Source organism: Bufo bufo, chromosome 6 (assembly GCF_905171765.1).
Source record: "Bufo bufo chromosome 6, aBufBuf1.1, whole genome shotgun sequence".
Lineage (NCBI taxonomy): Eukaryota > Metazoa > Chordata > Amphibia > Anura > Bufonidae > Bufo > Bufo bufo.
In genome coordinates this window covers 138,508,457-138,531,925 of record NC_053394.1, presented here as the reverse complement: position 1 = coordinate 138,531,925, position 23,469 = coordinate 138,508,457, and the positions used below count along the sequence as shown (strand labels likewise).

Here is a 23,469-nt window from a genome sequence, read left to right as displayed (position 1 = left end):
CTACATAGTGGTGTACGACTTGCCCCCTGTGACCGATAAATCAGTGTTGGATTTTCTGTGATTGTCACCAAATGGTGTGCGTCGCACTGCTACACCTTTGATAGTCATATGCAATGTCACACAATTTTCATGTGGCATGACACACCCCGCATTGCCCAAGCCTTAGAAGGACCGGGATAGATCACACTTCACCCTCTGATTTAAACCAATAGATTTATTTCAGTGAACAGGGGATTCCATTTATAAGTGTAATACATTCTTTGTGTTGTTATTTGCAGGTGTCCACATGGCATTTATCCAGAGTCCTGACTTTTTCCACTGCATAGAAGAGCACCGAGCATCCCTGCTAAAAGCCATACAGAGAAGTGAAAGGCAAAATCCAGAAGTAAAGGAGGTAAAACAGGAACCTATTACTAGGTGAGATAATCAGATATTACCTCAGCTGATAAGGGCTTTTAGGGCTGGAAGGGGATAGTCACAAGTGGCAGGTTTGCTGTAAAACTTTCTATCTTGTACAGATTCTGAGTTACAACCTGAATTATACTCCAAAGCTGTGCTCACTATTCTGCTGGTGGAGTTACTGTCCACGTGCATTGTATTACTTATCCTCTACAGATCCAGATTTATAGCCTGTATTACACTCCAGAGCTGCACTCACTATTCTGCTGCTGGAGTCACTCTCTACATACATTACATTACTTCTCCTGTACTAATCGTGAGTTACAACTAGTAGGATTCTGAACCACAGGCTTCAGAGCATTCCTTTTTTGATCAGTGCACAAAGCTTGCTCTATTATTTTATATTTTGGGAAATGCCTTCTTTACACTAGGCACTGCCAGGGACGGACTGGCAACTTAAAGTGGCCCTGGGAAAAAAAAAGTGGCCCATCCAAATTCATAGAAGGTGGGAGCAAAACAAGTAGGTGGGCTCAGCCATACCATATGCAATGCAGGCCACAGGCGTATCAAATGGCAGAGCAGGAGGCGCCTGTATCTGCCTCAGTATTCAACTGTATCATCATCCTGATAATGGTAATTCAGGAGGGCATCTGTGGTACTCAGCTTGGTATATAAGTACTTGGTGCTCCCATTAATGTTGAGAGCGTCAGATTGTTATATACCCATTTTCCTGTAGTCTCTATGACCAGTCTGCCCCTGGGCATTGTACAGTCAGACATTGCTGACTTTTTCCAATAACAGCCAGCAGAATAATGAGTGCAGCTCTGCAGTGTAATGCAAATTGTAACCCAGGACCAGTATAGTGATGCAAATTGTATTTCTCGCTCTTTCCTTGGGGGACACAGCAGACCTTGGGTATAGCTCATCTCCATAGGAGGCGTGACACTAAGTGAAGACTGTTAAGCCCCTCCTCCACAGCTATACCCTCAGCCTGGAGAGAGAGGCAGCCAGTTTTTGCTTAGTGTCCAAGGAGGCAAGACACTCCCTGCTCTGCAGGGCTGTTTTCTCCTTGTTTAAATTTTAGATTTTTACTTTTTTCTTTTCTTTTTTGTTCCAGATCATCAGGGACAACAGAGACGCACTAGACCTCTCTGTTTTCCCGGGGTTGAGCTGCGCCAGTGCCGGTCACCCGCACTGCTGCCTCCCCCACAGAAGGCAAGGTGGACCAGGGCAGCCCTGCTCCCCTGCATCCCGCCAGCGCAAGGGTCGCCCGCACGCCAAGTCCCTCTTCCAGCGTCCTGCCACTACGGTGCCAGTAGCTGAAGGGGCGACCCTGCTGGAATGGACCGAGGGTGAAGACGGCTGTGGTAAGAGAGTGGCTTCTCCAGCCCTACGTCCCCCACTCTGGTCTCCTGCGTGCCTGACCCCCATACTGGGCCTCTGGACCCTTCTGTCACTGCTGGACCTTGGCTGGCCCCTGGGGTGCCGCAGATCAACAATCTGCTGCCTGCCTCCCCCCCCCCTTTCCTGGCCCCCATAGGACATGCAGCTAGCTGCAGAAGCTGCTCCTCTATCCGCACAGGCACCCGGTCTCTGGGTCCCCCCATCTCCATACCGGAGGGTTGCTCAAGGCCTGAGGCTGTGGAGCAAGGCCTCGCCTCCGGCCAGCATTAAGATTCCGGCCAGCATTAAGCCCAGGCTCAGCGGCCTGCTAGGCCGCCATTCCGGGCCCTGACTCTTCCGGCGGCGGGGTGGGCTCCCGCGGCCGACGAGCCGCCATTCAGGGCCCCTGACTCTTCCGGCGGCGGGGTGGGCTCCCGCGGCCGGCAAGCCGCCATTCCGGGCCCCTGATTCTTCCGGCCGCCGGGGTGGGCTCCCGCGGCCGGCGAGCCGCCATTCCGGGCCCCTGACTCTTCCGGCCGGCGGGGTGGGCTCCCGCGGCCGGCATTGGGCTTGACTAGGCCCCAGCAGGCCCGTCCGGTCGGCGGGGCTCCGCAAATTTTGTCCCAGGCTTCGCGGTCTGCTGGGCCGCAATTCCGACCGGCCCGCGGGGTGGGCACCCGCGGCCGGTTTGAAGCGCATTCCGCCTCAGGTCCCGGCGGTACATAAGGGCCGGGCGCCGCAAATTTAGTCCCCGGCTTCGCGGCCTACTAGGCCGCAAAATTCCGGCCTCTGGTGGAGAGGGCGGGAACTTCTCCAGGCGCGAATTCTTCCCGCCTGGAGGTTCCTCCGCCCCCAGGGGATCGCAGCGCCGCCCTCCAGGCCGGATCCCTGTTATCCCTTTGGGTACAGGCCGGCTCCCAATGGGCCTGTATGGTTGGCCCCCTTTTTTTCCTGACTCGCAGACGATCTGTGCCCCTATATGGTGGCTCCCCTTTATCCTCAGAGAGGCTGTGTTTAAAATATATAAATGAAAAAAAAAAAAAAAAAAAATATGAATAATAATGAATAATAGATAACTGATTTCTATTGGACTGTGCAGGACGCTGCAGCCTCATCAGTAGTGCTGCATGACCTCTTTCCACAGGCGGCATGGTGTTGCGCTCCCAGCCTGCGTCGCTGCTAGGGCATTTCCCCTTTTAGGCGGTTTTCTTGCTCTCTTCCAGGATACGGCGCTGGCCAAGTGCATGCGGCCCTTCCATAGGCAGCATTCATCATCTCTCCAGTTATTGTGCCTGCCATGTGCACCCCTCCCCCCCCCCCCCCCCCCCCCCCCCCCCCCCCCCCCCCCCCCCACCCCCCCCCCCCCCCCCCCCCCCCCCCCCCCCCCCCCCCCCCCCCCCCCCCCCCCCCCCCCCCCCCCCCCCCCCCCCCCCCCCCCCCCCTCCTAGGCGGGATACTGCACTCTCCCTGGCTGCCGACTGGCCATGTGCATGACCCCCTTCTTAGGCGGAATACTGCACCTTCACCGGATACGGTGCTGGCCATGTGCACGACCCCCTTCCTTAGGCGGAACGCTGCACTCTCTCTGGATTTGCTGCCGACTATGTGCGTGACCCCCTTCTATGGGCGGAACGCAGCACTCACTGGATTCGCTGCCGGCCATGTGCGTGACCCCCTTCTCTAGGCGGAACGCTGCACTCTTACTGGATCGGTTGCCGATCATGTGCGTGACCCCCCTTTTTAGGCGGAATACTGCACTCTCACCGGATACGGTACTGGCTATGTGCACGACCCCCTTCCATAGGCGGAACGCTGCACTCTCACTGATGTGCTATGATGTACTTATGTACTATGTTATGTACTATGTTGCTATGCTGCACTCTCACTGGTTTCGCTGCCGGCCATAGGCATGACCCCCTTTCATAGGCGGTATGCTGCACTCTCATTGGATTCGCTGCCGGCCTTGGATATGCCTCCTTCCCTCAGGCAGCATACATACATCCCTCTGTCTGTGGTTGTTTTCTCGCAGGTACGTTGCTGGCCATGTGCATGTACCCCATACATGGCAGGGTGCTTGCAGCTGTCGGCCATATGCATGACTCCTCTTCCGTGGGCGGTGTATGCACTCTCGCTGGATTCGCGGCCAGCCAGGGGCATGCCTTCCTTCCTCAGGCGACATACACACATTCTCACTGACTGTGTTAGTCTCTCGCCGGTACGTTGCTGGCCATGTGTATGACTCCCATACATGGCGGGGTGCTCGCACTCTCCCTGGATGAGATGCTGGCTATGTGAATTACCCCCCCCTTTTTTTCTGGGTGGCATGCTACACTCTCACCGGATACATTGCGGGCCATGAGAATGGCCCTCTAACATGGGTGGAACGCTTGCACTTCCATTGGATACGGCGCTGGCCTTGTGCGTGACCACCCCTCATTCCATGGGCAGAATTTGGCACGCTCATGAGATTCACGGCTGTCCTTGTATGGCTGTGCTGGACTTGTACATGTCCCCCTTCATTGGCAGAGTAGTTGCACTCTCGCTGAGTTCAGTGTTGGGTCTATTATTGCACACTCACTTAATGCTAGGATAACCCTGTGCATGTTCCCCTTTCACTAGGTGGACCTCCTGCGTTCCTGCTGGATTATAGGGTATGTCCTGCTTCTCTGAAGTAGGTACGGCCTTAGGCATCACTCCCTTTTGGGACGGGCCTTTGCACTCTTGCCGACTGCAGTTTGCCAGGTACAATTTCCCCCCTTTCGGGGCGGACTGATTGCGTTCCATCGCATGCTATACTAGGCTTGTGCATAACTCCCTTTCAGGTTGCACTTTGCAATTCTGTACATGCTGTGGCGAGCCCCTTTTTCGCTGAGTAACCTTTTTGCAGTGAGCGGACGTTCTTGTGCGTTGTTTGGGCCGTGTATGCCTTCTCCTCCTGTAGGTGGGTTGGCCTTCTCACTGCTTACAGGACTGCTCGTACGTATGCCTCACCTGCTTCCTGCGGCATACTTTTGTTTTCTTGGGATTCAATGCTTGCCGCAAGCCTTGCACTCGTCTCTAAGGAGTTCATTCTGTCCACCTGACCCGGACAGGCTCTATTGCTCTCTGCTGCACCGAGCTGGGTGGTACTCATTAATTTAGTTGGCCTTTCATCCCAGGGAGTGTTCATGGGTCCTAGATGCGTGCCCATTCGTCCTTCCGCGGCATTGCTTCCCTGCGCTAGTGGTCACATGGTCGAGAGTGCTGTTGTCTGCAGCGCCCCTCGAATTCTTCGTGGCTCTGGCAGGACTGCGGTTCCCTTGCCTGCTGCAATTTCCTCCTCTTCGGATGCAGTGTGGTATGAGTCCTTCCTCTTGGCGCCTCTACGTTTCAGTCTGATCTGCTACCAGGTTCGGGCAGCTCTTCTCGGGAAGGTCACCCAACTTCTCTTGGGTGCTCTATTACCCAGGTCCGGAGGACCTCCGCCTTGGGTTCTTCAGGGTATTCGCCTTCTGCGATGCGGTGAACCGGGCGTCTCACAGTGTAGCAGGGTTCTGCTTTTGAGCTGTCCTATGGCTTCCCTGTTGCCCACTCCTCCTCCTTTCGGTTGGAGGGTGTTATGCCGGCCTCTGTCTCGACTACCTTATCTCGCCGGCTCTGTTTGGCCCCCGCTCGGTACAGATCACTCCGATGTGGCTTCTGCCCCGCCAGACTTCAGAGGCTGTTCTTTCACTGTCCTCCCCTTTGGGGAGAGCATGGTTGTTCATGTGGATGGTTCCGGTGTTCCTTTTGGCCTCGTACTGTCTCCCTTGTTCACACTGGCTGTATTAGCTGTGTGCCTATTTACCGAGTCTACCGCGTTCTGTCCTCCCGCTGAGTGCAGATTGCGTGGTCCATTCTAAGGCAATGGTCCTGCGGTAGACTTACCTTCTCGGTAACTTGGGGGGACTACCTTTCGATCCAGATTGTCCTTTGATCTCCCACACCGGGACTGTACAACGTGGCTACATCAGCATGGACTTTAGCCTGTCTTGTCCTGGCATCTGGCGGATCCTTTGGTTCCTTTCCGTCTGTCCTTCTGCTCCCCCACTCGGGTGGATACGGAACAACGTTGCTCGAGGGCCGACGGGACCAGTTTTTGTCGACCCTTCTGCCCGTGTTACTGGTCTGCGCCTGATCACATTGGGTTTTCGCCCGCTTGCCAGGCGACTCCAGCGGGTTCGCTACTGTCCGCTCCTGGCTGTGTTTCGCCAGGATCTGTCGTAAGACTTAGGGTTTTTTGTCTGGTTTTCTGTGGGAAGCTGTGCATTCCCCACTCTGAATCTCTCTCCCCATGGTTCTGTCTTTTTTTTTTCAGTCTGACCTGGACCTGGGACTGGGACTCCTTTTCTTGAGGTGTCAAGTGTCGGCGCGGTTCTTCCTCTTCCAGCGTTCCCCGGCCCTCTGGGCCTGTCAAGACCTTCTTCCTCGGAGTGGCTCTTTGGTTCCTCTGTACTGTCCTTCGGTACCGCCCTGGGGACTACATACTGAGCTCTCGGCGCTCCAATCTTGTCCTTGGAGCCGTTACAGAAGTTCTCTCTACCCCTTCTGTCCTGTACGGTTGTGTTTCCGTATCAGTCGTGTCTCTGATGGGTGCCTGAATGGCCCCTTTTTGTTCCGAGCCTTCTGTCTTTTCCCAGGACAGGGCTGTTCTACATCCTGTTTCTTTCTTCCTTCCTTCCTTCCTTCTGAAGGTGGTGTTTGCTTTTCGCTTCAACACTTCACCGATTTGGACGTTGTTTGGGCCTTGCCGTTTTTACTTGGAGATCTCCGACTCTTGTCGACGTTCGGCCTCTTGGGTTTCCAGAAGGTCCGTGCATAGGGTTGACGGACTCCAGGGTGGTTTTCCTCCGCTTTATCAGATTGGCTATTGCTGAGGTTACCGCACCAAGGGCAGGATTCTGCCTTTGGTGTCACCATTCATTTATTTCACCAGAGCGGTCGGTGCCTCCTGGGCCGGAGGCATTGGGCTTCGGCCATGCATTTGGGCAAGGCGGGCACAGGTCTTCCTTGCACGCCTTACCGAGTTCTACAGGGTGCATACTCTGGCTTTGGCAGATGCTGCCTTGGCCCGCCTGGGTCTGCAGGCGGCGGTTCATTGATGCCTTTCGGGTGCTTCACCTTGGTGCTGTGGTCCCTCCCCTTTTTTGGACTGCTTTTGAACGTCCCAAGGTCTTCTGTGTCCCCCAAGGAAACTGGGCGAGAAAACGAGATTTTTGTATAACTTACCAGTAAAATCTCTTTCTCGCTCTTTCCTTGGGGGACACAGCACCCACCCATTCATTGTTTTCTCTGCACGGTTTCCGAGTTTTTTTGTTACCCGTTGGGTAGTTGGCTTGTTGGTTCCTTGGGTTCCTTGTTGGACTTTGCCTTTTCTCACTACTTGGACACGCAACTGGCTGCCTCTCTCCAGGCTGAGGGTATAGCTGTCAAGGAGGGGCTTAACAGTCTTCACTTAGTGTCACGCCTCCTATGGAGATGAGCTATACCCAAGGTCTGCTGTGTCCCCCAAGGAAAGAGCGAGAAAGAGATTTTACTGGTAAGTTATACAAAAATCTCGTTGTTTTCTACTGTGTTGGATCATAGTAAGCAGTTCACTGGCTTCCTTGTGTGACGTGCGTTTTTATGTTTGTTTCTCCAGTATATTGTTACGGGCTTGGTTGTTTCTATCCGTTGTCTGTAGGAAATAAACATTGGATAATTTGATTTTAGAAATGTCTTTTCAAGGACCATTTTGATTGGTGCCATGTCCAGCATGATAGAGAATTCAGCTATGGCTCTGAAAAATGAAAGATGGAATCTGGTTACTATGGGCAACTAAGCCAGTTTTCCTTTAGACCAGTTTTGATAAGTCTGCCCATATGTATATTACCTGACCCCTTGGTCCTTCGCACCAGTGTCTCTTACTACATTGGGACTATCTCAAACGGTGGTGGCCTGGTGGCTCCCCTGGAGCAAAGATCAGATCCCTGTATATAAGGGTTAAAGGGGTTTTCTGAGATTTTGATACTGATGCCCTATCCTCTGAATAGGTCATCAGCTGTTTGAAAAGGCACCGTCGCAACGTATTGCATAGTGGCTATGCTTGGTATCGTGCTCGGCCCCACTGAAGTGAATGGAGCTGAGCACAATACCAAGCACATCAGCTATACAATGTATGCCGCTGTGCTTGGTAAGCATGGCAATCAGCTGATCGCGGGGGTCCTGGGTGTCGGATTCACAAAAATCTGATACTGATGACCTATCCAAAGGATAGATGTTCAAATAGTAGTTGACTGCAGCATTTTCATCAAAAGGTTCTTTATTAATAGTTCATCCATGAAAACATGTACAAAAAGGTGCATAAAAAGCAGCAACGTTTCGACTAACACCGTAGTCTTTGTCAAGCCTAGTATGAAGTAGGGTTGTTGCGGTTATTGAAATTTCGATACCCAATTGATACTTTTTCCATTTTTGCGATACTGGGCTGCGCTGCTGCGCAGCCTAGCATCACAGAACATGGAGCGCACTGCTGTCAGCGCGCTTATGTTCCCTCAGCAGCACAGGGGAGAAGGAAGCAGTGTCTCCCTCCCCCCTGTCCCGCTGCTGTCACCAATGAGGAGAGAGGGGCGGGCACACTGTGCCACCAATGATAGCAGGACTTTTCATGGGTCTGGACTTTAAGTTAGCAGGCTACATTCGCCTGTTGTGGCCTAGTTATCGTCTCTCCTGGGCGTTCCTTCTCCCTGGCTGTGACGTTCTGCACTGCGATTAGACAGCGCTAGAGCCAGAGAGAAGGAATGCCCAGGAGAGAAGCTGATGGGCCACAGCGGGCGTACAGAGCGGCACCCAGGAATAATAGTAAGTGCAGGGAGATCCCTGGGCGCTGCTCCATGTAGCCTGCTACTTAACAAAGTCCGGACCTATGAAAGGTCGTCTTTAACTTTTAATACAGGAGGCAGGTGGCGGCAGCAGAATCACATAGCCGACACCCTGCCTCTGACAGGGAGCTGTGATCAGCGGCTTTTAACCCCTCAGGTGCGGCACCTGAGGGGTTAACTACCGCTGATCTGCTGCCAGTACCCGGCTCCTGTATTAAAGGTTAATTATCATTGGTGGCGCAGTGCGCGCGCACTAAACCCACCCCCCCCCCCAGTATTAAAAACATTGGTGGTGCAGTGCGCCCTCCCCCCTCAACTCCCCCAGTAGTAAAGTTATTGGCGTCAGTGGCCACAGGGTCCCCTCCCCTCCTCCTCATTGGTGGTGCAGTGGCAGCTTCTGATCGGAGCCCCAGCAGTGTAATCCTCGGGCTCCGATTTGTTACCATGGCAGCCAGGACGCTACTGAAGCCCTGGCTGCCATGGTAATCTCCCTACTGCTGTGTGTACTATGCAAAGGGCAGCAGCGAGAGTGTGAGATCCTATTCACCCTAATAGAGATCTATCAGGGTGAATGGGACAAGGGATGAAAAGATCCCAGGTTCTAGCCACTAAGGGAGGAAATAATTATTAAATAAAATGTAAAAAAAAAAAGTTTAAAAAACCACCAAAATATTAAGTATAAATCCCAATATACATATAAAATATATAAACAATAAATAAATAAACATATCACCTATCGCCACGTCAAAACTATTAAAATGTAAAAAAAATCTATGGGGTGAACGCCGGAACAGGAAATAAAATTAAATAAAAACTGCGTGATTCGCCATTTTTTAAAATGCGGAATGCACGTGGCTTTTTTGGTGTTTTATTTTTTCCGCGTGGTATCGAGTATCACAATACTTTTTTATGTTATCGAAATCGAATCAAAAATGTGGTATCGCAACAACTCTAGTATGAAGTATTATCCCAAAGTATTTATAGGGCCTCTAATACCACCCACAATACCATTATACCAATCGCATCAAGTGATTATCAATAACCCAACCCAGGCTTAAAAAAACACCAGTATCACATCACCAAATTGCATTACTCATAGTGATTTACATAAAATCTATTATAAATCAGCGGAGGACTCCTCACCTCATGCACTTTCCTTCTGCTTGGCATCTCATGATGTTCATTGCCCATGCGCAAAAGCAGTCAGTACATCCACGTCATGTTTCCTCAAATCATATGATTAATCTCCTGACCAGCAGACACTACCTCCATTAGTCTATCTAATCCAGTGCTTCTAGCCTATCCGTGATCGGCTCCCGATCACATGATCGCAACCCACAGTTCCTGCTGACATCCTCAGCTACCAACTCAGGTGAACTTACGTTACCATGGGGACCATCAACAACAATACCTCTAATCATACAGGTCACGGAATCTTCACTATACCGCACTGTATATTACCAAACCAATATAGAGGAGTGTAATCATGGGGATAACTATAACCTATATAATATGCTAATTTTGCAGATCGCCAACCATAAATCTTCATGCATGATAAGGTTCCAGCGCTGAACACTCTCCACCTATATGAACAAAATACATGGGACATTTTTAAAAATCTATTTAAAAACAGTTTTCATACCAATCACCTAAAAATCCTACTGACGAAGATATATTATTCAATAAATTCTATGATTAATCCATACGGTTGTAGTGATCTCAAACTAAAGATCCATTTCAATTCTTTCTTCCTCAAAATCATCTCTCTGTCACCTCCTCTTCTCAATACTCCCACAGAGTCAATTACCCTGAATCTGAGTTGGTTAATCGAATGGCCACAATCTATGAAATGTTTGGCTACCAGTTTATCCAGCATTTTCTTCCTGATGGTACTTTTATGTTTATTTATTCTTTCCCTAATTTCCATAGTAGTCTCTACATATATAATATATAATATAATATCCATTGATCTTATATTTATGTCCCGTGTAAGGATGTACAAATGTGTCTCCTTTTATCATATTGCCACAATTACAACAACCTAAACACGGTAAGTTGCCTTTTTTGCGTGGAGCAAGGTACTGCTGTTGATCAACCTGTGTACCGCCTACATCAGTTTTAACCAATCTATACCTCAGATTGGCACCCTTTTTATAGGTCATCAACGGAGGTACCTCAAATTATTTGATCGAGGGCAATCCTTTATGCAAAATCTGCTACTCTTTCCTCAAAATATTGGCAATTTTCCCACTGTGGCTCTGCATATTATAATAGATTTTATGTAAATCACTATGAGTAATGCAATTTGGTGATGTGATATTGATGGTTTTTCAAGCCTGTGTTATTGATAATCACTTGATGCGATTGGTATAATGGTATTGTGGGTGGTATTAGAGGGCCTATAAATACTTTGGGATAATACTTCCTACTAGGCTTGACAAAGACTACGGTGTTAGTCGAAACGTTGCTGCTTTTTATGCACCTTTTTGTACATGTTTTCATGGATTAACTACTAATAAAGAACCTTTGGACGAAAATGCTGCCGTCAACTACTATTTGAACATTTATCTATGGATTGCCGTGGATCCATCGTCATGGATGGGCTGTTGCATGTCTAGAGGAGTCTGGAAGGTACAGGAGTGCTGCTCTATACGCTATTTGTCTATCCAGAGTATAGGTCATCAGTATCAAAATCTCAGAAAAACGCTTTAAAGGGTCAAAACCAAGGGACCACCAGGATAACGATCTGAGAATTAGCCCAAACTCATGCCGGTTAGCTGGTACAATGGGTTCACACCAACGGCTCGTAACACTGTTTTATTGCCAGAGGTTCTGAAAATTTCCTCCTGCTGATACTAATGACGGTGTCAAACTGTCACGGATGAGGTAAAGGAGTAAACACCACACCGATAACAAGGGAAGAAGGGAAAAGCTACTAGGCCTCAATGCTAGGGAAGGGAAAGGGTCACCACCTAAAGAAACCTACTCCTGGCTCTGACTCCTAACCGTATGGGCACCCCTTAAAGGTAGAAATGCCCATACACAGAAACCTGAAAGCCCTGGAGACCCTGAGGAGCCCTAAAGCTATTGGCAGGGCTGAGACAACCTGTTCCTTCCAAGATGAAGGCACAAGCGTCTCCCTGAGGCCTAGTAACCACAACCAAGGGGAAAAGACAAAATACAAACAAGCGAGACACTTAGCTTCTGTTGTAGAAGGATGAGCAGGAAATCAGGGAGAACCACATTCCAGCTCTTTTCAAAACCAAATGAAGCAATCTACCGCATAGTCAGAAGGGTGGGGTCAGACTATAAAGGATAGAAGTGATGACCACTGAGCAACAGCTGAGACAAGGGAAGTGGTCATTAACCCTTTCAACACTGAATCAAGAGAAATCAAGGAGGTTGTTAGATTTCTCCACGCTCAGCCAGTCTCCTTGATCTCCTGACATCAGTCACCTGAGGGACCGTGACTGTACCCCCCCTTCTACAGGTGACCTCCGGGCACCCAGCACCGACCTTATCAGGATGGGCTCTGTGAAAGGCCAGACGATTCGCATTAACATCACCCGCTGGAACCCACATCCTCTTCTCTGGTCCGTAACCCTTCCAGTGGACGAGATACTGGAGGGATCTACTGAGAACTCGGGATTCCACAATCCTGCTGATTTGAAATTCTAAATTGCCGTCCACCAAGACAGGAGCGGTAGGCAAGGTGGACGGCTCAACAGGTTCGACACATTTCTTCAACAACGACTTATGAAATACGTTATGAATTTTCAAAGCCTGAGGAACTTCAAGACGGAAGGCTACAGGGTTAACAATGGCAGTGATCTTATATGGACCAATAAATCTTGGGCCCAACTTACAAGAAGGTACCTTAAGCTTAATGTTTCTTGTGGACAGCCACACAGAATCACCCACTCTCAGGTCTGGACCACTCATACGTCTCCTGTCAGCCACACGCTTATACCTGTTGCCCATCTTTTTCAGGTTATTTTGAATTATCCACCAAATCGAAGACAAAGAAGAGGAAAATCATTCCTCCTCAGGAATACCAGAAGTTTGAGAACCAGAAAATGTGCCAAACTGCGGATGGAATCCATATGCCCCAAAAAACGGCGACTTATCAGTGGACTCCTGTCTATGGTTATTAATGGGAAACGACAAGAATGAAAACCACTCCTCGTGGTTCTCTAAAATAAAACATCTCAAGTAAGTCCCCAGATTCTGATTGGTGCGCTCCGTCTGTCCGTTCGACTGAGGATGAAAATCCAAAGAAAAAGACAATTGTACCCCCAGTCGAGTACAGAATGCTTTCCAGAATCTGGAAACAAACTGAGTCTCCCCGATCAGACACCACATCAGAGGGAATGCCATGTAGTTTCACGATGTTATCGACAAACACCTGTGCAAGATTTTTGGCATTAGGTAGAGCAGGCAACGCTATAAAATGCGCTATTTTGCTAAACCGATCAACTACCACCAGAATCACGTTTTTTTCCCGAAGAATTCGGTAAATCCGTGATAAAGTCCATGGACAAATGTGTCCAAGTTCTGGATGGGATGGGTAATGGAAGAAGAGATCCAGAAGGCCGAGTATGTGTCACCTTAGCACGAGCACAGGTACAACAGGCTGACACATAGTCCTCAACACACTTACACAAACCCGGCCACCAAAATCTGCGCGAGATGAGATCGACTGTGGATCTACTCCCAGGGTGTCCAGCCAAGACAGTACAGTGATGTTCCTCAAATACCTTATGACGTAAGTCTGAGGGAACAAACAGTTTCCCTGGAGGACAAAAGGCCGGTGCATCCTCTTGGGCCTCCAACACCTTAGCCTCAAGATCAGGATATAGGGCAGATATGACTACCCCTTCAGACAAAATAGGACTAGGATCTTTAGAATCAACCCCCCCCCCGCGCGCTTGACGTTCTTAACCCAGGGCGATAGGTGACAATGAAGTTAAATCTGGTGAAAAACAGCGACCATCTGGCCTGCCTTGGATTCAGTCGTTTAGCCGACTCAAGGTAAGCCAGATTTATGTGATCAGTAATTACCGTAATAGGATGAATTGCTCCTTCCAACCAATGGTGCCATTCTTCAAAAGCCAACTTAATGGCCAGCAAATCTCTATTACCCACGTCATAATTTCTTTCAGCAGTCGAGAGTTTTTTAGAGAAAAAAGCACATGGGCGCCATTTACTAGGTGAAGCACCTTGCAACAAAACTGCTCCCACCCCTACCTCGGATGCGTCAACCTCTACAATGAATGGCTGAGACACGTCCGGTTGCACCCGAATAGGTGCTAAAGCAAAACATTCCTTCACAGCAGAAAAGGCTTGTAATGCTGCCTCAGACCAAAAAGAGAAATCGACCCCCTTCCTAGTCATGTCTGTTAAAGGTTTAACCACAGTCGAATAGTTCAAGATTAATTTATGGTAGTAGTTGGTGAATCCCAAAAACTGCATAAGCGCTTTCAGATTTTCAGGTCGATCCCAGTCCAACACCACACGGACTTTCTCGGGATCCATACGAAAACCTGAGGGTGAGAGCAGGTAACTCAGGAATTGCACTTCCTGAACAGCAAAAACACATTTTTCCATCTTCGCATACAATTTATTCTCTCTTAGGATCTGTAACACCTGTTTCACATGATCCTGATGAGTCTCCATGTCTGGAGAATAAATTAGTATGTCATCCAGATATACACTGCGTGCAGAATTATTAGGCAAATGAGTATTTTGACCACATCATCCTCTTTATGCATGTTGTCTTACTCCAAGCTGTATAGGCTCGAAAGCCTACTACCAATTAAGCATATTAGGTGATGTGCATCTCTGTAATGAGAAGGGGTGTGGTCTAATGACATCAACACCCTATATTAGGTGTGCATAATTATTAGGCAACTTCCTTTCCTTTGGCAAAATGGGTCAAAAGAAGGACTTGACAGGCTCAGAAAAGTCAAAAATAGTGAGATATCTTGCAGAGGGATGCAGCACTCTTAAAATTGCAAAGCTTCTGAAGCGTGATCATCGAACAATCAAGCGTTTCATTCAAAATAGTCAACAGGGTCGCAAGAAGCGTGTGGAAAAATCAAGGCGCAAAATAACTGCCCATGAACTGAGAAAAGTCAAGCGTGCAGCTGCCAAGATGCCACTTGCCACCAGTTTGGCCATATTTCAGAGCTGCAACATCACTGGAGTGCCCAAAAGCAGAAGGTGTGCAATACTCAGAGACATGGCCAAGATAAGAAAGGCTGAAAGACGACCACCACTGAACAAGACACACAAGCTGAAACGTCAAGACTGATTTTTCTAAGGTTTTATGGACTGATGAAATGAGAGTGAGTCTTGATGGGCCAGATGGATGGGCCCGTGGCTGGATTGGTAAAGGGCAGAGAGCTCCAGTCCGACTCAGACGCCAGCAAGGTGGAGGTGGAGTACTGGTTTGGGCTGGTATCATCAAAGATGAGCTTGTGGGGCCTTTTCGGGTTGAGGATGGAGTCAAGCTCAACTCCCAGTCCTACTGCTAGTTTCTGGAAGACACCTTCTTCAAGCAGTGGTACAGGAAGAAGTCTGCATCCTTCAAGAAAAACATGATTTTCATGCAGGACAATGCTCCATCACACGCGTCCAAGTACTCCACAGCGTGGCTGGCAAGAAAGGGTATAAAAGAAGAAAATCTAATGACATGGCCTCCTTGTTCACCTGATCTGAACCCCATTGAGAACCTGTGGTCCATCATCAAAGTGAGATTTACAAGGGGGAAAACAGTACACCTCTCTGAACAGTGTCTGGGAGGCTGTGGTTGCTGCTGCACGCAATGTTGATGGTGAACAGATCAAACACTGACAGAATCCATGGATGGCAGGCTTTTGAGTGTCCTTGCAAAGAAAGGTGGCTATATTGGTCACTGATTTGTTTTTGTTTTGTTTTTGAATGTCAGAATGTATATTTGTGAATGTTGAGATGTTATATTGGTTTCACTGGTAAAAATAAATAATTGAAATGGGTATATATTTGTTTTTTGTTAAGTTGCCTAATAAATTATGCACAGTAATAGTCACCTGCACACACAGATATCCCCCTAAAATAGCTAAAACTAAAAACAAACTAAAAACTACTTCCAAAAATATTCAGCTTTGATATTAATGAGTTTTTTGGGTTCATTGAGAACATGGTTGTTGTTCAATAATAAAATTAATCCTCAAAAATACAACTTGCCTAATAATTCTGCACTCCCTGTACAACAACAAATCTCCCCTCCAGATGATGAAAGATGTAATTGACAAAGTGTTGAAAAACCGATGGAGCATTGGTTAACCCAAAAGGAAGGACCAGATTCTCAAAATGACCCTCAGTGGTATTAAAGGCAATCTTCCATTTGTCCCCCTCTTTGATCCTTACCAAATTATATTCCCCCCTCAGATCCAATTTAGAGGACACCTTGGCACCGACAATTTGATTAAACAAATCCGGAATCAAAGGAAGGGGGTAAGGATCACGGACAGTAATTTCGGTTGAGCTCACGGAAGTCCAGACATGGTCTTAAGGGTACCATGTTTTTTTTTTTACAACGAAAAACCCAGCAGCCACTGGGGATTTGGATGGTCTGACATGACCTTTCGCCAAGCTCTCGGTGATATACTCCCGCATAGCCTTTCTTTCGGGCTTCGAAAGATTATACAGTACAACCGAGATTTGGGCAGTTTAGCTCCAGGAAAAAGATTGGAGGGACAATCATACTCCCGATGTGGGGGTAACTCCTTCTTACCACTCTCAGAAAACACATCAGAAAATTCTGAAATGAACGAGGGTACAGTTTTAGTGGTGACCACAGAGAAAGACGTATTAAGACAGTTGTCCATTCAAAAATCACTCCAATTGAGAATCTGTCTCACTTGCCAGTCGATGGTAGGGTTATGTTTGCTTAACCATGGTAAACCCAAAACCATCAGAGCAGGCAGACCCTCCAACACATAACACGAGACAGATTCCTGATGGAAATCACCCACTCTTAAAGGATAACTGTCGCTTTTTTTTTTTTTTGGAGTATTGGATTGTGGTGATTAATATCACCTTGGTGGCCCTATTTCAACTTTTCACTGTGTATTCAATTACCCCTTAATTCCACATTTTTGTTCCCTGTACTGCCTACTTTTACCTGTGCTTAAAATAGGGTTGCGAGGCATGGTCCGTCTATCTGTTGATAGACGGAGCACGCAGCGTGCATGCTCACATTACTGACAGCCAGGGACTGTAAATAAATGATTAAACCAGGTCCTCCCCAGCAGCTGATAACAGTGCCTGGGCTGTGTGCACTTCTCCCTGTCCCTGAACTTGGCAGACGCTCCCTTACTCAGCAGAGCTGGAGAATGCAGAGTTGAAGCAGCGCACAACAGGGAAGGGAGATCTGCCATCTGCTCAGTGTATAAATGAAAGCAACATGTGGGAAGAGGACCCCTTTGTGCTGCAGGAGATTAACCCTTTAGGGGGGAGGGCTTTGGTTACTGACACTTTTGGGGGGCTATTGTTACTGGCTAGTGAGGGCAGGCAGGATTAGCCTCGGGGTGAGGGCAGTGGCGGCCATCTTAACAGAATAGTGAAATTGCAGTTTTATGCAGACTGGTTGCTAAGGGCTGAATCTTATTAAATATGGGGTAGGTCAGTCTAATGGTAACCGATTCTGGAATATCATGTTATTAGTAACTACTTATATGAAAATTGAAATTAGGGTCTAAATGTGACAGTTATCCTTAAAATGGATGTAATTTACCACCTGCGACAGGCATTTTTGGGTAAGAGGTGCAGAATCAATTGCAAAGACAGAAATGCTTTTCTCTAGTGCACTAGTAGTCAACCCATGAAAGCGAATGAACTGTCCATCAATCAGGTTAACCCCAGCCCCACTATCGATAAATACCTATCGACCTTTGGACTCTAGCACCACCTCGGCAGACAGGAGAAATCAGGTACTAGCAGTAAATGACAAAAGTACGTTTTCTTGCTCTCCACCCACACCACCAATAGTTATTTGGGGATTAAACGTTTTCCTTTATTTTTTCACCTTGACACTGAATGTACAGGCAAATATTTACAATATATTTATATTTCTTTCCACAACAAAAACAGACTCCCTTCATATGACCAAAGCTCTTGCCAGCAGTCTCAGGAGTAGAAGTTCCCCCTAACTGCACAGGCACATCACAAGGCACAACCACAGGTGTCTCTTTACCAAAAGTGTCAAAGGAAGCCGCCACCTTGTTTGACAGTACGTCTTGAGGGTGAGGACCCCTAGATCTCTCCCTCAGGTGTATCAAGACGTACAGCAAGGGACATAGCTGCTTACAATGACTCAGGATTTTCATGAAAGGCCAACGCGTCCAGCAGCCTCTCAGATAGACCCTGACAGAATTTGCTACGGAATGCAGGATCATTCCACTCCGTATCCATAGCCCATCTCCTAAATTCAGAGCAATAGATCTTCGTGGAGCGCTCTCCCTGCCGTAAACCACGTAACTTGGTTTCGGCCTGAGAGATCCGATCCGGGTCATCGTAAATAAGACCCAAGGCTCTAAAAAATGTATCTACCAACTGGAGGTATGGTGATCCGGTCGGGGGAGAAAAAGCCCACGACTGGGCGTCATCTTTAAGCAAAGAAATTATCATACCCAAACGTTGACTCTTGTTCCCAGAAGAGTATGGACACAGCTTAAAGTATAATTTACATGACTCCCTGAACCGGATGAAATTGTCACTACCTCCAGAAAATCTGTCCGGGAGTGTCACCTTTGGTTCAGGGCAGGCCTGGTACCAGCCTCCTGTGTTTTCTGAATCTGTAAGACTGTCGTGCGGAGGTCTGCTACCTCCAAAGACAGCCCCTGCATCTGTTCGACCAGTGCAGACATACAATCCATAGCTGCACTGACCTGAACAAAAAATGGCAGTTATGGTGGTAGATTATGTCACGGATGAGGTAAAGGAGTAAACACCACAATGAGGTAAAGGAGTAAACACCACACCGACAACCAAGGGGGAAGAGAAAAGCCACTAGGCCTCAACGCTAGGGAAGGGAAAGGGTCACCACCTAAGAACCCTACTCCTGGCCCTGACTCCTAACCGTATGGGCACCCCTTGAAGGTAAAAAAGCCCATACACAGTAACCTGGAAACCCTGAGGAGCCCTAAAGATATTTGCAGACTGAGACAAACCCGTTCCTTTCAAGATGAAGGAACAAGCATCTCCCTGAGGCCTAGTAACCACAACCAAGGGGAAAAAACAAAATACAAACAAGCGAGACACTTAGCTTCTGTTGTAGAAGGATGAGCAGGAACTCAGGGAGAACCACACTCCAGCTCTTTCTAAAATCAAATGAAGCAATCTACCACATAGTCAGAAGGGTGGGGTCAGACTATAAAGGGTAGAAGTGATGACCACTGAGCAACAGCTGAGACAAGGGAAGTGGTCATTAACCCTATCAACACTGAATCAAGAGAAATCAAGGAGGCTGTTAGATTCCTCCACACTCAGCCAGTCTCCTTGATCTCCTGACATCAGTCACCTGAGGGACCGTGACACAAAGGTCACATTGCAGCACTCTGCTGCTTTACCATCCACATACACTGGCAGATAGATGAAGGTTAGCAATACATAGTGATACATTTAGTTCTCAAGTTGGTGGAAATCTGTAGATTACTATCTTCTTGTCTCAGTTCTCAGGTTGTTGCTGGAATTGATAAGATCGTCCATGAGGTTTTGGAAAGTCTTTCTAAAGATGAAGCCCCAGTTCTGACAGTGGAAAACAGATCAAACTGGACCAACATTGAGTAAGTGGCAGACCACATCTGGCCGCTGAGGTTTTTCCAGTGCAAAAAATGGAAACGATAAAGGTTAAAGGGGTTGTCCCATGAAAAATATTCTATAGTTTTCAAACCAGCACCTGGACCTAAACTCTTTTGTAATTGCATGTGATAAAAAATTTGGCATAGCCACTGAGTAATTCAATAAAATGTATCTGTATAGCACCTCCTGTTTTTTTCCTATTTCTTTGTCCGTCTCACTGAGATGGCCGCACATGCTCAGTTTCATCCTTCAGCTGCCTCCTGAGCTGTGATAGGGAGAGCATGGACACGCCCCCTCAGCTGCAGCAGAACAGACACTCCCCTTGAGCCGTCAGCTTGATATAAATCTAGCAGAGCAATGAATGGGGAGATCTCTGGATCCATGTGAGGTACAGGGCTGGTTCTAGCTTTGTTAGAGAGAGATTGTCATGTACTATATGATGTTTGATTTTAATTTTTTACATTAGTCATAGGATAACCCCTTTAAGAAATTGCAGTTGTGAATCTTCTTTGGTGTTCTGGGATTGTATACGGGTATGTTAACACGTCTAAAATCCACTGACTGTGGAGTCTACCAGACAAAAGCGCTGTTTTCTGTGATGTAATCTATATGGTAGCATTTTTCTCCGCCACTGGTTTTAAAAGAAGTGTCATGTTAACTTCAGCTGTGTTCGCCATTGAATTTAATGGGGAAAGGCTAAAATAGCTATCTGTCTTCGGTGTGTCCAACATTCATCCAGTTGTTCTTGTCCAGGTTTACTGATTCAGTTGGATTGCAAATGGCAAAGAATTGCACATCTCGGAAAGTGAGAAGCAACCGCCCCAAGTCTGCACAACGGTTTGGTAAGTGCTGCCATATACGCATTAATAGTTTATCAGAATACATTTAATAAGGTTAAAGATCTTCTGTAAATGGCAAATTCACCCAAAAGTGATCAAATAAGTGGAGTCAGCAAACTTAGACCTGCATGAATCCATTAAGATTACCTCCTTAATGACCAGCCGTACTTGGTTTTATCGATCTATAGTATAATGCCAGGTCTACACGGGTCAAATGTCAGGCTGCTTATCTGAAACGAACATTAGTGCGAACGCTTGTTCCTGATAATCGGCCCCTGTAAGGCTGCCACTGATCACCCAATGAGCAAGCAAAATGCTTCATCATCAGGTGAAATGATTGTTCATGCAGACACCTAAATCATTGCTTCTGATTGTTTCAGATCTGCTGCCCAGAAACAATGAATATGTGTGAGGATTAGTGATTGCAGTAGCCATCCCTCGTCCCCATACAGTGGTGGTGAATGCAGCTCTCTCCTCCACTGACGAGCAGGCAGTTATAAGGAAGGAACGGTTCCTTCCTGATAATTTTCTGACGCTTTTAAATGCACCGTAAAGGGAACCTGTCACCGGGATTTTGTGTATAGAGCTGAGGACATGGGTTGCTAGATGGCCGCTAGCACATCTGCAATACCCAATCCCCATAGCTTTGTGTGCTTTTATTGTGTAAAAAAAAACAACGATTTGATACATATGCAAATTAACATAAAAGAGTCATATCTTACTTGTGTGACCAGAGAAGAGTCATATTTTCAATCTCTGACTCATCTCAGGTTAATTTGCATATGTATCAAATCGGTTTTTTTACACAATAAAAGCACACAGAGCTATGGGGACTGGATATTGCAGATGTGCTAGCCGCCATCTAGCAACCCATGTACTCAGCTCTATACCCCAAATCCCGGTGACAGGTTCCCTTTAAGTACCGCATAGGTGTCCCGTGTCGCCCTGGAAAGCTGAGATCTTGCTCTGACAGCTGGTATCAGAGAAACCTCCAATCCTGGCCTCTTAACCCTTCGATTGCAGAAGTCAAGACTTCCCGTTCAATCATGATACCGGGTTTCCAGGTGACACAATTGAAGACTAGGGGGCCCTGTGCAGGCAGCTTTGGGGAACTAGAAAGGACCCTAGGGATGACTGTGCCCTACTAGTCGTGTTAGGGCATATGGAGTGTGCCTTAAAAGAGTTGAGAGTTTTCCGAGATCAGACAAAATCTAACCAAGTTGGAAAACTTACTTTAAAGGGAGTTCAGCCATTTTGGCCATGCAAAACTGCTGACAGGACTAGGTAAGGGTGCCGAGCGCTTATAGAGTAATGTAAATACCGTAGGCAAAGAGAGAGTATAGGCGTGCTCAAACCCTGTCACACCACGCCAAGAACCACAGCGTTACTAAAGTAAAAAGAGGAAGGACATGTCATGAGGAAGGATCGCTTTTGTCTCTGATCCAAAACATGTAGACTGGACTGTAAGGCTGCGTTCACACGGGCGAGATTTCCACGTGGGTGCAATGCGGTAGGTGAACGCATTGCACCCGCACTGAATCCGGACCCATTCATTTCAATGGGGCTTTTCAGATGAGCGATGATTTTCACGCATCACTTGTGCGTTGCGTGAAAATCGCAGCATGCTCTATATTCTGCGTTTTTCACGCAACGCAGGCCCCATAGAAGTGAATGGGGTTGCGTGAAAATCGCAAGCAAGTGCGGATGCGGGGCGATTTTCACGCATGGTTGCTAGGTGACGGTCTATTCACTGTATTATTTTCCCTTATAACATGGTTATAAGGGAAAGTAATAGCATTCTGAATACAGAATGCTTAGTAAAATAGCGCTGGAGGGGTTAAAAAAAATAAACCAAATAAACTCACCTTCTCCTCTTGATCGCGAAGTTCCCGGTCTCTTCTTTACCTTCTTTAATGATGAGTTGTGGGTTAAAGGACCTTTGGTGACGTCAGATACACATGCTCCAATCACATGGTCCATCACACGTGGTGATGTACCATGTGATAGGAGCATGTGATCTGACGTCACCAAAGGTCCTTTAGCCCCCAACAATCATATACGGGAAACTTCGCGAACAAGAGGAGAAGGTGAGTTAATTTTTTTATTTTTTTTTAACCCCTCCAGCGCTATTTTACTAAGCATTCTGTATTCAGAATGCTATTATTTTCCCTTATAACCATGTTATAAGGGAAAATAATACAATCTACACTACAACTAACTCAAACCTGAACTTCTGTGAAGAAGTTCGGGTCTGGGTACCACAGTCGGTTTTTTATCACGCGCGTGCAGAACACATTGCACCCGCGCAATTAAAACTGAACATCGGAACGCAATCGCAGTTAAAACTGACTGCAATTGCATTCCTACTCGCGCGGGTTTGCCGCAACACACCGGGACACATCCGGACCTAATCCGGACACGCTCGTTTGAACCCAGCCTAACTGGCTTTTACCTGCACTGAAAAATAAAGGTAACATTTTAACTGAGCTGGACCTTTTTCTCTTTTTACTTTAATGTGAATACCGTATAACCTTTATTCTGCCAGATTTTGCTCCTACAAGTGACCAGGACATGATACTTCACTGTGAGAGCTCTTTGTATTGAGCTGCTTCAGCGCTCCTCTTGTCTGCATTGAGTGAGAGCAGCAGACAAGAGACCAGGAGATCACCACAGGTACCATTCAGAGCAGAGGGAAGGAGCTGTGAAGCAGCTCAATGCAGAGAGCACTTTAGGGTCCATTCACACGTCCGTAAGTGTTATGCGGATCCGCAAAACACGGACACCTGCAATGTGCGATCCGCAATTTGCGGACCACACATCACAGACACTATAATAGAAAATGCCTTTTCTGGTCCGCAATTGCAGACAAGAATAGGACATGTTCTATTTTTTTCAGGAACTGAATTGCGGATCCCAAAAAACAGATTCGGATCCCAAAAATGCGGATTTGCATCCGTTCCAGCCCCATTGAAAAAGGGAATGGGTCCGCAAATTGCGGAACGAATGTGGACCCAAATGACAGACGTGTGAATGGACCCTTACAGTGAGGCACCACCTGTTGGGCACTTGAAAGTGCAGAACCTGGCAGAATAAAAGATCATATTCACACTACTCCTGATAATAAT

The 23,469-nt window shown here is 47.5% G+C and overlaps 1 protein-coding gene across 1 annotated transcript in view; it reads left to right on the top strand.

The window, feature by feature from the left end:
• The window catches only part of SPO11 (SPO11 initiator of meiotic double stranded breaks), a 62,689-nt gene that overhangs the window by 18,478 nt on the left and 20,742 nt on the right, over nt 1-23,469 (top strand). The window contains exons 5-7 of the mRNA XM_040438356.1: nt 279-417; nt 19,376-19,489; nt 20,259-20,347. Of these exons, the coding sequence (XP_040294290.1) occupies nt 279-417; nt 19,376-19,489; nt 20,259-20,347 (342 nt within the window). The remainder of the gene's footprint in view (nt 1-278; nt 418-19,375; nt 19,490-20,258; nt 20,348-23,469) is intronic.